Raw genomic sequence first — 15,846 nt, 5'->3', positions numbered from 1 at the left:
TTGTGTACAACCCTTGCATGGCTCGGTCTTAAAATTACATATTTCACGGTAAAATCGTTAGAAGAGAGAAACCTGTTCAAAACATAGAATACGTTTAATTGTATCAAAAATGGAAACTTTAATTGCAAATCCTCTGATGGAATTTGGCCCACTTTTTCTTCTATTCCATTTTGTTGTTTACCCGAATTTTGCAATCTGGCTGCCTGCGCATCACAGTTAATCTAGTTTAGTGCCCGGTGCACATGACATTTCTGCATCACGGAGTTATTCGAAACTTCTACAAACTCCGTAGTTCATACTGGCTTGATACTTTGGTCACCGAGTATCATATTCGAAATTAAGCGGCTAATTCAATTACCAGGTCGTTGTTTGCGTCATTTGCCCAACAATTTCACAGTCAGTCAATAAAACAACGAAGCGAACAACAGATGCTTCTCGGTTCCACACCACGAGACATTTCTAACGATTGTTGTATGAATGTTTTCAGATGTGCGTATAATTAGTGGGTGAAATCCCTTAATTAGCAGGAAATTAATATTTGAGATAAGAGACGGTAGATCTGGCATTAAAACGCATTACCGTGAATATTTTCTTTAACGTTTAATTCAAAGCTTCTATGTAAATTCAAATTGTTTGATTTCCTGAAAAATTAAAATACGCACAACGTAAATATTGTTTTTCAACGTATCTACAATTCCAGATAGGAAATTATTATCCTCTACTTGAAAGAAAAAGAAAGAAGAAATTTGCATGACAACATTTTATTTCTGGATTTCAATGTTTTACTGATGGTGGAAAAATTATTTGTCTGTGAAAATTACAAAATCATAAGATCAAATCTTACGTAGGTTTAATCACAATGCTTCGTACAAAAACATTTTATGAAAATTATAAATCTGCATAATAAAATCTTATTATATACTTTAAAAAAAAACTTAAAAATTCTTTCTTTCAAGAATGGAAATTAGTTGATAAAACTCGATAGCAATTTTTCCTCAGATGAAACTTGCACTGTTCCGGAGAAAAATGGGCCAGATATACCGTAGATTTAACGATGAAAAAATTGGATTGAGGGATGAGACTGACGTACCGTACGGAATAAAAAATCGAACTCAAATTACCTTGGGTGCTTCTTGCTACGACCAACTCAACCAGACCACGTGCCTTCTGAAGAATCGAGATTGCCTGTTCATGAGAGATGTTCGAGTCTAGTGGTTGTCCATCTATCGCCAATATCTGATCTCCCTCTACCAGTCGGCCATCACTGGAACAGAGCAGTTCAAGGTTTAATGAGAGAAATCGTCTAAATTACTCGATCAATTTCAAGCTGTCAAAAAAATGCTCCCATATTATACTTTTATATTAAAAGCACGAGCTTTGCCATTTCTTTTTAATTCTTTTAAGTTTTACCTTGTATCTTTCAAACATTTCTTGATAAACTATCAAATCATTTTTAATAGAAATGAAAGAACATGTACAAAAATAAGAGATTCTTTAAGGAAAAAAAGAAATTACTATGTCTAGAAGAGTTTGAGCGTCAAAGTGACGAGAATTAACTGGTCTTCTTCAGTTGAAAAGTTTATATTATTATCTGAAGAAAATCAGATGTTACTTACTACTGTTCGATGCTTGTAATTACTATAATTGTCTTAATACGTGGAAATAAATAAAACAAGTTACGTTAAACAATATGAAAAATATAATAGGAAGAATAATAATCTTTCTGCTTAAACGTAAATCTTTATAATTTTATGACTTGCTGACTCATAATTTTATTAACATTAAAAAGTAATATTATAAAAGACATATACAATTTATAATAACTTAATTATAAAATAATATATTTGTACGATTCGTACAAGTTACAACCTAACTGTAATTTGATAAATAATAATGAAGAAAATAAATTCCACAGAACGATAAGATAAAATCCAATAAAACGCATAATGGTTTATCGGAATATCGAAGATTTTATCAAACGAAGTTATTGCGATGCTTTCGAGGAATGCAAAGGAACCATATGTCGCATCAGAAGCGCTTAATATTACGCTCAGCGTCCGGTTTTCTACTAAACGGAATTTCATCGAACCGATTCGCTAATACATTCCCAGAGCCATTAGATTCTATTAACCGGACTAATTGAGATGGTCACGGTTAAACCTGCCGCATTTACATACCATTTCTCTGCAGCTGCGACGCAAATTGATTGTGATCATCGTTCGTTAAAACGCGTTCCGATTAAAAGCCAATTAGAACGTGAAGAATTGTACACTTTACGAGGAAACATTATTCAAAGCACGCAGAAACCTCATTAACAATTATAACAGATAAAAAGTGAGAATTTATTATTATATTTCACAAGCGTAATTAAAATCACCTAATATCGACATAATTCCTCAAAATTCAATGCAATTACAATCTTATATGAAATTTAACGTAAACTATAATTTTCTACATTACACATATCATGTTCTAAGGCGTAGAAATCTTAATACAATAGGCCTAAATCTTAACTACATATTTTATAAAATACGTGCAAGTGTTTACACGTTCGATCTTTCAAATCGAAATTATAATTCTAAACTACGAAGAATAAATCAAATGTCCCATTCAATTCCCAAGTGGAACTTCGATCGAATTCAACTTCGTCATTCCGTTTCATTCTGCATAATGTTACCTCTACATTCGTCCCTATTCTTTCTAGGTCTAAAATTAATTAGTGTTATAAAACGAAAGATAACACCATTCCTGCGTAGATCACCTTTCCGCTTCAAACAGATGGATAAAACGAAGGACGACGTTGTAAAGAAAAGGAAAGGGGGGAAAAAACGTTTAGATAACAGAATGTTTGAACAGTGAAGGATTCCGATAACAGTGATTCCACTGTGTCTCGTCTGTCACGCGGTCGGTCGCAATCTGTCACGAAATCTGAAGTTCAAAAGCGAAAATCAACATGACAAGACAGACCGTCAGGTGATCCCCGACAGTATACGAGCCGTAAGTTTTTTGGAACTTGTCCAGCTAGTATGGTGCTCTGTTCACGCAGGTGTGCCTCCGTTAACGATTTCGTCTACTTCGGAAATATTTTCAACAGATTCTCGTTTCAACTAATTCCCCGCTCCGATTGCCAGGATTTTATCCTATTCATTTTTTTTTTTTTTTGCAATGGATAAATAACGATAGACGTTTAACTTTCTTATTAAATAACAGCAAATATAATAGAAATTATATCAAGAAATGAAACGTGATGGACACAAACAAAAGTAGAAAAATATTTAATCTTATCGCGTTCGATTAATGAGACTCTTATTATAATATTCAATATACGAATCTTGTATTATCTATGGTTCCGAGCGAACTCTCATGGCGAGTCTTAAACCTTCTAATAATCTCGTAATGAATTTTTTAACCTACATTTTGGAATACTATTATAGTTACACAAATAGTAAGATGATAGACGTTGATCGACGTTTCATGTTTTCAGATGCTCATCGATACTATTTACTCTACGATACACGAAGGCTCACAATCGTCGTAACGATGGTTTGACGTGTAACTAATTTATAAAAATTGCACGCGCCTCAACAGTCGAAATAGTTACGAAAAAAAAAAAAAAAAGATTCAAAGATATATATTCACGTTCAAGAACGACACGTTACGAAGCTTCTCCAGATTTTCCTATTCTTTGAATCCTTTTTTCCAATCCAAGTTTCTTCTGTAAGTACTATTCGTTCTCATAAGCTCACGTTGATGCCGTAGGATGAAAACGAGCTCATTAAACAAGAATAATGATCCCATTTCAGGAAAATCCAACGAAACGTCATTATCCACGTTCATCGATCCATCGATAAACGGGTCGAGAGTATTCTCTCGCAAGGGGTAGAAGCTTCGCCCTGGTAAAGGGTATTTAGTGGGCCGGATGGCGGTTGCGTTACCTAATTTCCGGCAAAGCGAATTTCACTGGCTCTGCTAACGACACGGTGTGTCACGATCACGCTAACCCATGGCCTGAATTTTCATGGATCAAAGGAGCGCCGATCCGTGACACGATTCGCGCTGTGTTTCGGATTTCATGCCTGCCACACTCGCTTTGGGATGTTTCCCGTGCACACCTGTTATATCGTTGAATCTCTCTTGTCAATTTCAGATTGCCAAGGAAAATTATGTTTAACCTTGCCATTGTGTTCTCCAGCCGTACCCTGTTGCTTTAACGAAGTGCCTGTTTCTGAAGGTTTGTTTCACCCAAGGGAATCTCTTTTGCCTTTGATAAAAATTGTCAAAGAATTTATCTTGGTATCGTGAGTGTACTAAAAATGAAATAACTCCGGTTTGAAAAGTATTAGAGGGGAATCTATGTTTCAATATTGTGTAAATTCTTGATAAAATTCTTATAGGATTTGCAAGATATTATTGAGAGAATTCTTGTAGCTTTGAGAAGCATTGTTGGAAGTGTCTTTTTCAATTTTAAAATAAGCACGTTTCACAATATTATGTCAAACAGTCGTCAAACATCTTGTCTTTAAAATCTCTTCTAATATCGAGTCGCGTGTAAAATACGCTATAAAATACTTTCAAATACCAAAATTATCGTATAACAGTAATTAAACATTCTTGTCTAATCAGTATTTCCCCATTAATAGATAAGTGAGTTTACTGGATAGATACAGCAGAAAAAATATGTATCCTTTATTTTTATTTCTTAACAAATATTACTTTCGTCCTAAGAATCTCCTCTAAGATCGAATCAAACCACAAAATATCTCACCAGAGACTCAGCTCTCAGTAGCATTTCCAACTACCAAGATTATCACATCGTAGTAATCAGTGTCGACGAAAATAAAAAAGATCGGTACCACGATATTTCAATTTCGTATCGCAAGTGCCGAGAGAGGTCTGACATTTGTTACTGTGAGAACCTTCCCTGTGACCTAAGAATAGTGCTCGCAATGCGGCGTACAGGAAGGAGAAGAGGAAAAAGTGATACGCTACCCTAAGCTTCTTCGGCCGCGACTCGTAAATTATAAATGGCAAGAATATTGCGAGACAGGTTTCCTCGACCACGGAGGGTACTTTCAACAGTGTAGCATACAGAAACGACGAGTGAGCCCGCTGACAGAACACAACGTGGTTCCACCGATGGTAGCAGGAGGATCACGTTAGAATTTTAAGATCGCCGCCAAACATAACCTGTCAAGACTACAACACGTGTCAGCAAGTTAGGAAACGATCGAAACATCTGTTATATCTGAATATTTTCGACATGCATGTTGATTCTTGCTGTGTTGCACGATGCAGGAATCGAAAATGTTGAACAGCGTTGGTATACTGCAAGCAAATGTTCATCCTTAATTTCTTTTTTTAGATTTATACAAAGAATTTGTATTTTTATTGAGACAAACTCTCAAAGGGTTAGATAATGCAAAACGAATAATGCGTAATATAATAGAGACGTTAAAAATAAATAAAGAAATAATGAAAGGAATATAGCAGAATTTCTTCGAACTTTTTGAAGAACTTCCGAAACTTTTAAATTATTTCTTAGAATTCTGTTTGATTTATAAATTTCCTCAGCGATGCTTGAAATATAAAAAATTCCGAGAAATAAACACTAAATTTCTCCAATAAATAAATTAACTATTTAGATCGACTGAAAATTACAATAAATCGAACGGGATTATACCATATACCAATGTTCGATATGCCGATTTTGTTTTCTCTGTTAGCAATTTCCATAATTGCAATTGCACGTGAATTTTATGACAGCGTAAATATAACTCGTGCAAGTTTCAAAGAATAAATCAATAATTGTACATTTTGCTGTGGAATATCACTGTGGAAACCCAATTACGTTACGCTGACATCGATGAGAATTCAACGAGCTCCAACGACGTGATTGATTTAAACCAATCCCAATGTTTTTCGAGAGGTAACAATGCGTTCGATGATTAAACCTCGCCTTTCTTCTGCTCCCAGCAAAATTGATGATCAAGACGGAAGCCATCCCTGGCGAACAGTTTGAACGAAAGTTTCATCGACTTTTTCTATCGATCTCATTATCTAAATCGAAAAACCGGTTTCATGTTCTTATCAATATTTTTGTCTAATTATTAATATAAAAAGTTAGATATTCTTCGTATAAAAAATGTAGGAAAAGATAAAGAATACTATGACTAAATAAATATTCTGTAATTCCTGTAAAATATTAATTAAAATAAAATAACTATATATTCTACATGTGAAATAAATATAGAATAACTATACAGAAAAATTGTTTTACTTATTAAGTATTATACGAAATATTATACTTTAAGTATTTTGTATACTCTGCCATATGCATTCTGTGTATTTTTTGCAGCTTCAAATCTGCCGTAAATACGTAAAAATCCGCAGTCCAGTAATAATATGACTTTCGTTTAAAAAACAAGGAATTTTGTCTGAAAAGAAGCCGAATAGCCTTGAAATCAACAATACTACTACCAGCAAGTAAAAATTTCACCGATCACGAGACCGTTTACCTTGAAACAGTTGCCCGCTGAGAAATTTCGTCCCGTCACGAACGACAATGGAAACATTTGGAATGGTCAAGTTAAATGGGCCACTCTATATAACCAGAACTTGTACCCCAAACTAGCCAACACTTCTATGGCAATTCAATTATGCATTCGTCGTGCTTCAAGCGAGATATCATCGCGAACAGACGGCACGAGACATGTGTAATCATTCATACGTTAACTAGTCAACGCTCTAACCTAATCCAAATATAACCATTGATTATTGACTATGAATCTGACACGCTGATACGTTACGCGTTTTGATTATGCTTATCGTAAAAAATCCTGAGAATTGTACTAAGCAATCTATGACCAAATGTCCCAGAGTTGAGAACGAAATGAATAACGAAATTTCGAAGTTGAAAACATAATTCTCCGACACTTATGTATGCATTTAATAAACAATATTTAATAAAATACTGTTATATAATGCTGTTGTAAATTCCCACGTAGCTTAGAATTCCTCTTCAGAAATAACTCACTTTTTTTTTTTGCTAGAATTCTTCTCTTCATACCACTGCAATGCTTTTTTCTTCTCTTTCTATTCTCTCGTGCTCTTTCTTTTTATTCTAATGGTATAGCATTCTTATGGTATCTATTGTTTGGTATTCTATTGATACTGCAAGTTGACTTTTCAATTTCTTTGTTACTCTTTTTGCTGCTAGAATTCCTTTCCTAATACCATTACACATTTTTCTATCGCTCCTTTTGTTTTTCCCTTTTATTTTTCTCGTCATTCTCTCTATTGACAGAATTCCTTGTACAATGCCATTTCACTGCTGTTTTTCATTACTAGAATTCCTTGTACAGTGCCATTGCACTGCTTTTTTTCATTACTAGAATTCCTTCTCTAGTACCCAAATATCGTTGCTTTTTATTACTCTAACTTCTTGTTCCTTAGAAGACGTTAGGTTTCTCTTGCTAGAATTCCCTCTGGAATCTGCTCTCAAGATAGAAATGCTTCCCGAATGTACACATTTTTCTACGTCTCAATCCCATCACGGGAAAGCGCTGGAGGCTACTCAAGTGATAAATTATTTCCTTCACTGATTCATGATGGACACTGTCAACGCTACTTATATCAACCTTGAACTTGCAAAAATGTCACAGGTTATCGTCAAGGACAATTTTGAAGAAACTGAACATTTTAATAACTGTGGTCACAGAGGATAAAAGTCATTGACGAGTAAAAGATAGGGTAGTATGGAAAACCAACATTTTACGTTTACTGGAAATTTTTTTTTTTCAATGCAGAATCCTGTATTTTTACCTTTTTAAATCTTTTAATAATCTTTCAATAATTAATAATAATTTCGATACATAATTTCTGCAAAAAGATATTAAGGTGTCTTAAAATTATTATAATGAATTAATATAGTTTAAAAATTACTATATTGAGATTAATCATTGTACAGTAATATATTTTTTTGTATTAGGTCGTCCGAGAAGTTTCTTTCGTTTCATAAGGTGATAACAGATAAACAACAATTTCCGTTTTATATTATTTTATTGAATTAGGTGTGATCCATTTCGTTCTATTTCTATTATTATGTTCGTGCATAATTCAATAAACTAATATAAAACAAAAAACATTGTGCGTCTATTATTTCCCTATAAAACGAAAGAAACATTTCGGACAACCTAATATCATTAATGTAATAAGACGTAGGAAAATTAGGGGGAGAATATCTACAAATTTCTATAATATCTAATCACGTGTGCGAATTTTGATTTCCATTCCACATCTTCCTTCATCAGTGTAATCCATTTTAATTGAAAATCCCTTCAAATGAAACCCGATGTAAAAGGTTTGTGCAAACGTTTGCGATATCGATTTGCCAGAGCACACCTGATATTAGAGAACTTTTCCAATTTAAAGTACTTCCGTTCAAAAATTATCTGAAAACCCACTCTGACTACAACAAAAAAAAAAAAAAAAAAAAAAAAACGAAACAGAAAATTACGTACTCCAGCAAAATTATATACTGCATCGTCAGAAAGAAAATAACATTGTCACGAGAAAATGACATAAAAACAAAACAAATTATTCCACAGAAATTCCAGGATGTATTCGTGACGCTCGTAATAAATCACACTATGCAAACTCCATAAATTTTCTTGACAACAATATTTTTCGAATCGTAAAGTTCCATTCTTAATACCTTGAGTTTCGAGAGAATGAAATGCCATTTCTCTTACCAGTATAAGTAGCAAAACACGAATTATACTTTCCAGAGACAACGTGGCTCAATAGTCTGACAGGATGATCCATCAACGTCCATAATTCAATATGGCAACATAATGTGGCGCTTATAGTGATATCAAACCATGAATCGTCTGCCCTTAATCCTTCCAGAAGCGACACTGTTCCTTCGACGAATATCGTTTTTCCGATAAATCACCCTCGTGAACCTTGTTTCACATCCGGCCACCCTTTCTGATCCAAGTCTCTGAACAAGTTTGCAGAATAATATAATACGTACATAATACGCACATAAATGCGTATTTTGCTGTTGATGAAATATAGAATATTAAAAACCTTTGTCTTCCAATGAAGCGTTTATCTTAATAAACATTTTCATTTCTATGGCATCAAATTTTTCTGCTCACATAAAAATATCAATAAATGATACGAAATCCAGTATAACTGCTTGAATCTAATTAATCGATATACAAATGTTGCAATAAATAGAATAGTGTGAAATATCTTTTGTAGCTACGATAGCCTTAACAATTCTAGAGCTACGAAACTTTAAATCATAGAATTCGAGAGCTTCAAAATTCCAAATCTTAGATTTTGAAAGCATCGAATCTCGGATTTAAGAATCTCAAGATTTTGAAATATGACGCTTCGACATTCGAGAGATTTGCAATTTTTAATCTTACAACCAGGAAGCTCTGAAATCCTTTACCTTAAAGTTCAAGTCCTTTGAACACCCAAATCTTGAATAAAATGTACAACTTTCACTGTCATATTATCAAATTTCTGTAATCGTAAGAAGATGCTATTAGATGATACAAAATTTAATATACTCTGATATATTGTTCATCGTTGAACAAAGAACACTTGGAAGGAATTCCGATGCGATTGATTATTTCTAATAGATCAACTACGATCATTCATCGAACCATCTGTAAATAAAATCACAGCCTGAGTGTGGCGTTTCAAATATTCCGAACGATGAACAATACTCCCAAACATCTTCAAATAGATACCTGTGCGCAAAAATCTATTGCGTCTAATATACAATCGCATCTTAACAATAAACCTCTATAAGCTATTTTCTGTGCATGACAAACTGAACTTGCAGGCTGTTTCTTTTAAAACAAAGCGTCAGAACAGAGGAAATCGTCGATAGAAGTCGTGAGTACAATTCAGCCAAGCATAAACACTTCACTGGCATGGATGCACGAGTGAGGATTGGCTATACATAGGTGAGAATTCGTTGATGCCAGTTCTCGTTTCTTGTCCCACGACTACAGATTAGAGTGTCTAAGTTGCTAAGCTCTACCACCGTGCTACACCGATTAAGGATCAACCACCTCTCGTAGTGAAATCTGGTAATTGGCATCCAGTTTTCCATAGATTGATCTTTACGTCGTTTAACATTTACGCTGTTTCCACATTATCTAATTAATCTGTGAGAAACGATGTCGAGCTGAGGACTACTCTAACAGAGTCTCAATCTACACTCCAAAATTGCAAAATTCTTTTAGGAGTCTTTTGCTGATTTAAATTGGACTGGCAACTAGTCGAGAAACGCCATAGGCTGTCATAATAAGATGCGTCGTAAGATGCGTGCATCTTAGTTTTAATTAATTATAAAATAGATAAATACACTTACTTTTAATTTTGTAAAGATCTATGTAGTCGTTCTATGGGACGGGGGATGGATGTTGCATAGTATTTTTCTTTTAAATTTCTGATGATCCATTTAACCATTGTGCAGGTGATAAATGGTGATATATGTTGCGTGGTGTACACTTGCTTTTAATTTTATAAAGATCCATGTAACCGTTCTGGGAGATTGATGGCGAGTGGCGTATGCTCACTTTCAAGTTTTAGATTTAAGTATTAGTTTTAACCCTCAGTTTAGACAGCCAACATCGCGTGTGTCTTATCTTTAATTATCTTAGTAAATTGTAACTATTATTACAATATACTTAGTAAATTGTCAGTAACGTGCTGGGTGCCGAGAGATAACGAGCGTCGTGGGATGCGTGTGTTTAGTTTTAATTAATTTTCAGATAAATACAGCGAGTTCCAAAATTGTTGCAATACCCTTTGAAACCGAATAACTTTCCTAAAATTAGACCAAATTGTCTTGGGTCTTCTTTTTCTTTTTGAGAAGTTAGACAGATTACTTGACTAAATTACATATAAAAAAAATGTTTGAAAAAATTGCAACTGGTCGAAATCGAGAAAAAAAAAAGTAAAAGTCATATTTTTCAATTTTTTTTTTATCTGGCCTTGCAACGAAGATTTACAGAACACATTTTGAACATTTATTTCTGTTATACAGATGCTGAATATTTTATCGACACTGGTTGATGCGGAAACAAGCTACGGACATCGAAATATGTAGATTTTAGATCGGAAGTCGTGAAAACGTAGCCAGTAAGTCTACGATTTAATGTACCTTAGGTTAGTATCTACCTAGTGTCTATCTTTAGCTTACCTTTATACCTTTAAGTTGGTTTTAGTTATAAGACTTATATTAAGTTCATTTTAGGCCCCGTTGTTGGACGTCGAGGGACAACGAGGAACTTATCTTTTGTTTCGAGTCTTAGTTTTAAACCTTAGTCTTAAGTCTTGAGTTTAGGTCTTAACCTTAAGTCGCGTCATTAGTTTTAAGCTTGAGTTTCTATATATTAGGTTGTCCCAGAAGTTTCTTTCGTTTTATAAGGAAATAATAGATGCACGATATTTTTCACATTACTTTATTGAATTATGTATGATCATAATAATAGAGATAAAACAAAATGAATTATACATAATTCAACAAAATAATATTAGACAAAAAATGTTGTGCATCTATTACTTCCTTATAAAACGAAAGAAACTTTTGGGACAACCGAGTATTTGTGAAGATCGATGTATTTGATCGACGTATTCATCCACAAAAGCAAGTTTTTGGCGACGCTTTTGCTCTTTTCGTTGGCCTTTTGCTCTTTCCATTGCGCGTAATTTGTCTGTTCGAGCTACCATTAAATTGTGTTGCAAGTTTCTAAAGCAAAAGTACGTGAAAGTATAAAGTTATATACTTCGCTTCCGATTATAGAATAGTGTTCTTTGTTCTATTTGTAACTTCATACAAGACTTTAGTTCGAATTCAAATCGCTATATTGAATCGATAACATCGCATGTGATGGAGAAATAGTAAAGGAGTCAGATGACCCCCGAACGAAAATGCATTGAATGTCACATCTATTCTGTTCTTAATCAATGTTTAAATCTATGTTTTACGTGCAATAAATTATCTTCTGCTTCCGTCAGTATGCAATGAACTAGATATATATTTAAGAAAAATTACTTCAAAGGTATACAAGTTTCTATTGTTCGACAAACTGAATAAAATATCTCAGTTGTAACTTAAAGAAACATTTCAAACGAAACCTTCCACGTTTCTTCTGTTTCATTCCTTTTGCATTATTCCATTTCGCTTTAACAACGGATTTTAAATTACGCGCCAATTTAATGCAATGTTTATCTACGAAAACGAAGAATAGTAAAAGATGTTATTTCAAAGATAATAGACACATAGAGACTAAGTAAAAGATCTAAAATACCATTTAAATGAAACTTTCAAAGTAGACTAGCCTTTTTACGGTTTCCACTTTACTCACCTTGCATTTCTTTTATTTTCTTTTCAAACTGCGCGCCAATTTAATTCACTATTTACGTTAAGAGAACAGACGATGTTAAAAAAGAAAGTTATCCAAAGGAAATGTGAGATTCTACGGTTCGACGGACTGAATAAAGATTGCCAGTTACTATTTTAACCTCTCAAATTAAATTACACTTTTATGTCTCTCTACTTCTTTATTTCCATTTCGAAATGCGCGCCAATTTAATTCTCTGCTGCACGTTCGCTAAACGAATTAAAAACATTTATTTTCAACGTATTCGTGCTATCATTAATAAACGAACTGAATAGAAATCTCAATTCTTGTTTATTATTTAGTTTATTGATAAATGTGTCAGAACATTATACTAACTTCCTTTCGTACATTCTTCTTAACTAAAACGCTTCATTCCTCAAATATTCCATACTACCGTGACTCGTTATGGCTTATATTACGTAAGTTATACACTTTAGCACAAAAATTGTGTGATGAATGAAACTCATCATTTCGATACAAGAGATGAAGCACCTGATCATTTATATTCGTCACTTTTGCTACAACAATGTAAAATATATACTATATATTCAGCATCTGCACCAAAAACTTTTGACTAAAGACCTGTAGAAAAATCAATCATGGAAAACTAGTTATATAGATTTGCAAATATTAACGCAAAGGAATATTGAATAAATAATACTTTGTTCCTAAACTAATGAACAGCGCACGATAGTTATCAAGGTGGAGCAATTTGTACTGGATTAGACGTAAAGTTGCACACGGTCGATATCGTTTAGAGGCGTGCTCAATTGGTTTACGTTGCCGGTTTGGAAATGATTAGTATGAAACTGATCACGGAAATAATTAATCCTGCCGCAGTACGATCTACCGCATTCCTGGAGCGCGGTTACGCGTGTGCGTCGACCTATCAAACCGAATTGATTCTGTTGCTATAGCCACTCGTTAATCGAGATCGATGAACTGTACCCCCTTAATGATCGTAATTTGACTCTATAGCTACAGAGAATATCCACTTTTCTACAAATTTTACTCGGCCAATTTTTATCCACTGAATCGTATAATATTTTAAAAATGTATTTTCTTCTGAGAAAATTAAACGTGTAATTTTAATATTCCAAATAAAAATGTTGGATCGTTTCAAGAGCACGCGGAAGAATCTCGTAATTCCATTTCTATTTGGTTCTTCTCGTGTTTGATTTTCATTATTACATAGTTGGAAAAGTAGAGTAGAAATAGAAAAGTGAAGACAAAGGTCAGCTATTTAAAAATTTCTGGCTTCTGTGGCGATAAAAAAATTGTTGCTTTCTGTAAGCAACCAAAAAATATACTACGTGAGAGAACATTTTTAAACATTCAACGGCGTTTTAAGCGAATTTAGAATAATTGTATATTCTATTTTTAGAACGTCCTGCGGCATTTTATGCATTTATATGAAATTTAAAAATGCAAAGTGAACAGAACACATAGCATACAAAAACATAGGAAACATTCAGAACAGAATACTAATTATAATTTTTTAACAAGTCAAGCTAGTCTCACGGAAACGTGAATTTGTATAAAAATTCTACTTGCACCCAACAATTGGTAAAATATATGTATCGGTAAATTTCAGCCTAAACCATCAGACGTTACTATAATATCATCCTAGCTGAAAATACCCTGGGAACAAAATCGTCCTAACGTCTCGCGAACGTGTTCTGTTCATACTGTTTCCGGCTGAATGAAAATCCTCTGTAACGCGGGTGCAGTTTCCTCCGTGAAAAGTCGTCGAGATTTTATCGTACAGCGACCGTGCCACCCAGGCGCAGAACGCTCGGCTCGCTTTACAGAAACATTGTGCACGTTGATGTAAGGAAAAAGGAGTTGCGACGTGCGAGCAAAGACGGATAGAAGGGAAGAAAAGAGGGGAATATTTAACAGGGTGAGCGTGGACGGGTGAAAGGCAGCGTACGTGAATGAATAAAGGGCAAGAGAAAGGAGATTTATTGCACGACGCCAAGTGCGGTACACCTTGTGTATGCTAAGGGCGGAATAATGAGCCACCAGTGAAATTATTTGGATAAATGGAGAGCCGAAAATTTGCCTGCAACATTGGAAACTGCGGATTGCAGAGTTTATATTGTGACATTGAGTGAGCGAATGAATGTGGAATATCCTGTTGCAAAAGGTCGAATGGAATTTTTAAATCTTTCGCGGTTTCAATCGTCGGCTGGTTCCCTCGTCTCCTAAATATAGCATAAATTCGTATATTGTTGGAAATACGAGGGTATAAAATTTTGTTGAACGTTTCTTTTATACTTTACGAGATATTTAGGTGAAATTCTGGTAATAGCGAAGGGTACGACGTGAAGAAAAATACCGAAGTCTTTGAATTTCTTTTTTTACAGTGGCTATTTGAAAACTTCAACGCAATTTTTAAATTTGCTCATGCTTATAGATCGTATTGACTTCGTAATTCAAAAGCCGCCTATTTTCGAGTACAACGCAACTTCAAACAATGTTGCAGACCGATATCGTTCCCAATTCGACTTGCCATCGTAGCACCGTCCAAGATAGAACTTATAAACAGCCTTACGTAAATAGAACCCATTAATCTTCATTCCTGTATATTCCAAGAAGTGTCCAACGTGTACTTTGTAATCGCCATTAAGCTTTCGATGGAAGCGTGTAAGAATAATATTCATTGAAAGCCATGAAAGAAGTAGCTAAATATAGCGAATATTGTCGAGTCTGGATATTATTTATATTCTTCAAATTTTATTCAGTTATTTTCGAAACTTAAATGAAAAATAAAAAAAAAATTAAAAAAAATTAAAAAAAAAATAAAATAAAAATTAAATGATTAAAAAATCTTAATTTTTGAGGAAGTAAAGAATTTTAAATGCTAGAACTATAATAGAAATTTATAAAATACTAAGAGATAATATTTTTCACGCCAAAACTAGCAAAGAGATTTACCTGAATTGTATAGATTTTGTAAAATATTTTTTAAATTTAAAACTAGCAAAGGAATTTATCTAAATTGTAGAAATTTTGTAAAATATTCCTTAAATGTTTATCGTATTCGCTTCTTTTTTAAATTTGCTTAGAATTTGTTTAGAATTTATTTTGAAATTCTAATGTTTAGAGAAGCAACAAATTTGAATATTACAACCGTAACGAAATTTGATAAGAAAGCATAATGTTTCTTTTACGAGAAGTTTCTCAGTGACGAGAGTCAATTTTAATCTTTTTGAAGAATATAACGCAGTTTCTTTGTTAGTGTTTAATTACCGGATCGAAGGACAAACTCAGGCTCGTTTAATGTAGGATGTAGACATCTTTCCTTTCTTTATCTCATTAATAATTCGCGATGGCAAGAAGCTGTTATTATACGACGATAGAAAAACCTCGTCATAGGGTTTCTAAAGATTATAAAAGGCCACGAAGA

General features: G+C 33.8%; 1 protein-coding gene across 1 annotated transcript in view; it reads right to left on the bottom strand.

Moving 5' to 3' along the window:
• The window catches only part of LOC138183556 (multiple PDZ domain protein), a 167,436-nt gene that overhangs the window by 102,819 nt on the left and 48,771 nt on the right, over nt 1-15,846 (bottom strand). The window contains exon 6 of the mRNA XM_069120626.1: nt 1,122-1,264. Coding sequence (XP_068976727.1) covers nt 1,122-1,264 — 143 coding nt within the window. The remainder of the gene's footprint in view (nt 1-1,121; nt 1,265-15,846) is intronic.

Source organism: Bombus flavifrons, chromosome 9, assembly GCF_040668555.2.
Source record: "Bombus flavifrons isolate JBK064 chromosome 9, iyBomFlav1_principal, whole genome shotgun sequence".
NCBI classification, from domain to species: domain Eukaryota; kingdom Metazoa; phylum Arthropoda; class Insecta; order Hymenoptera; family Apidae; genus Bombus; species Bombus flavifrons.
This window is presented reverse-complemented; position numbering and strand designations above follow the sequence as displayed.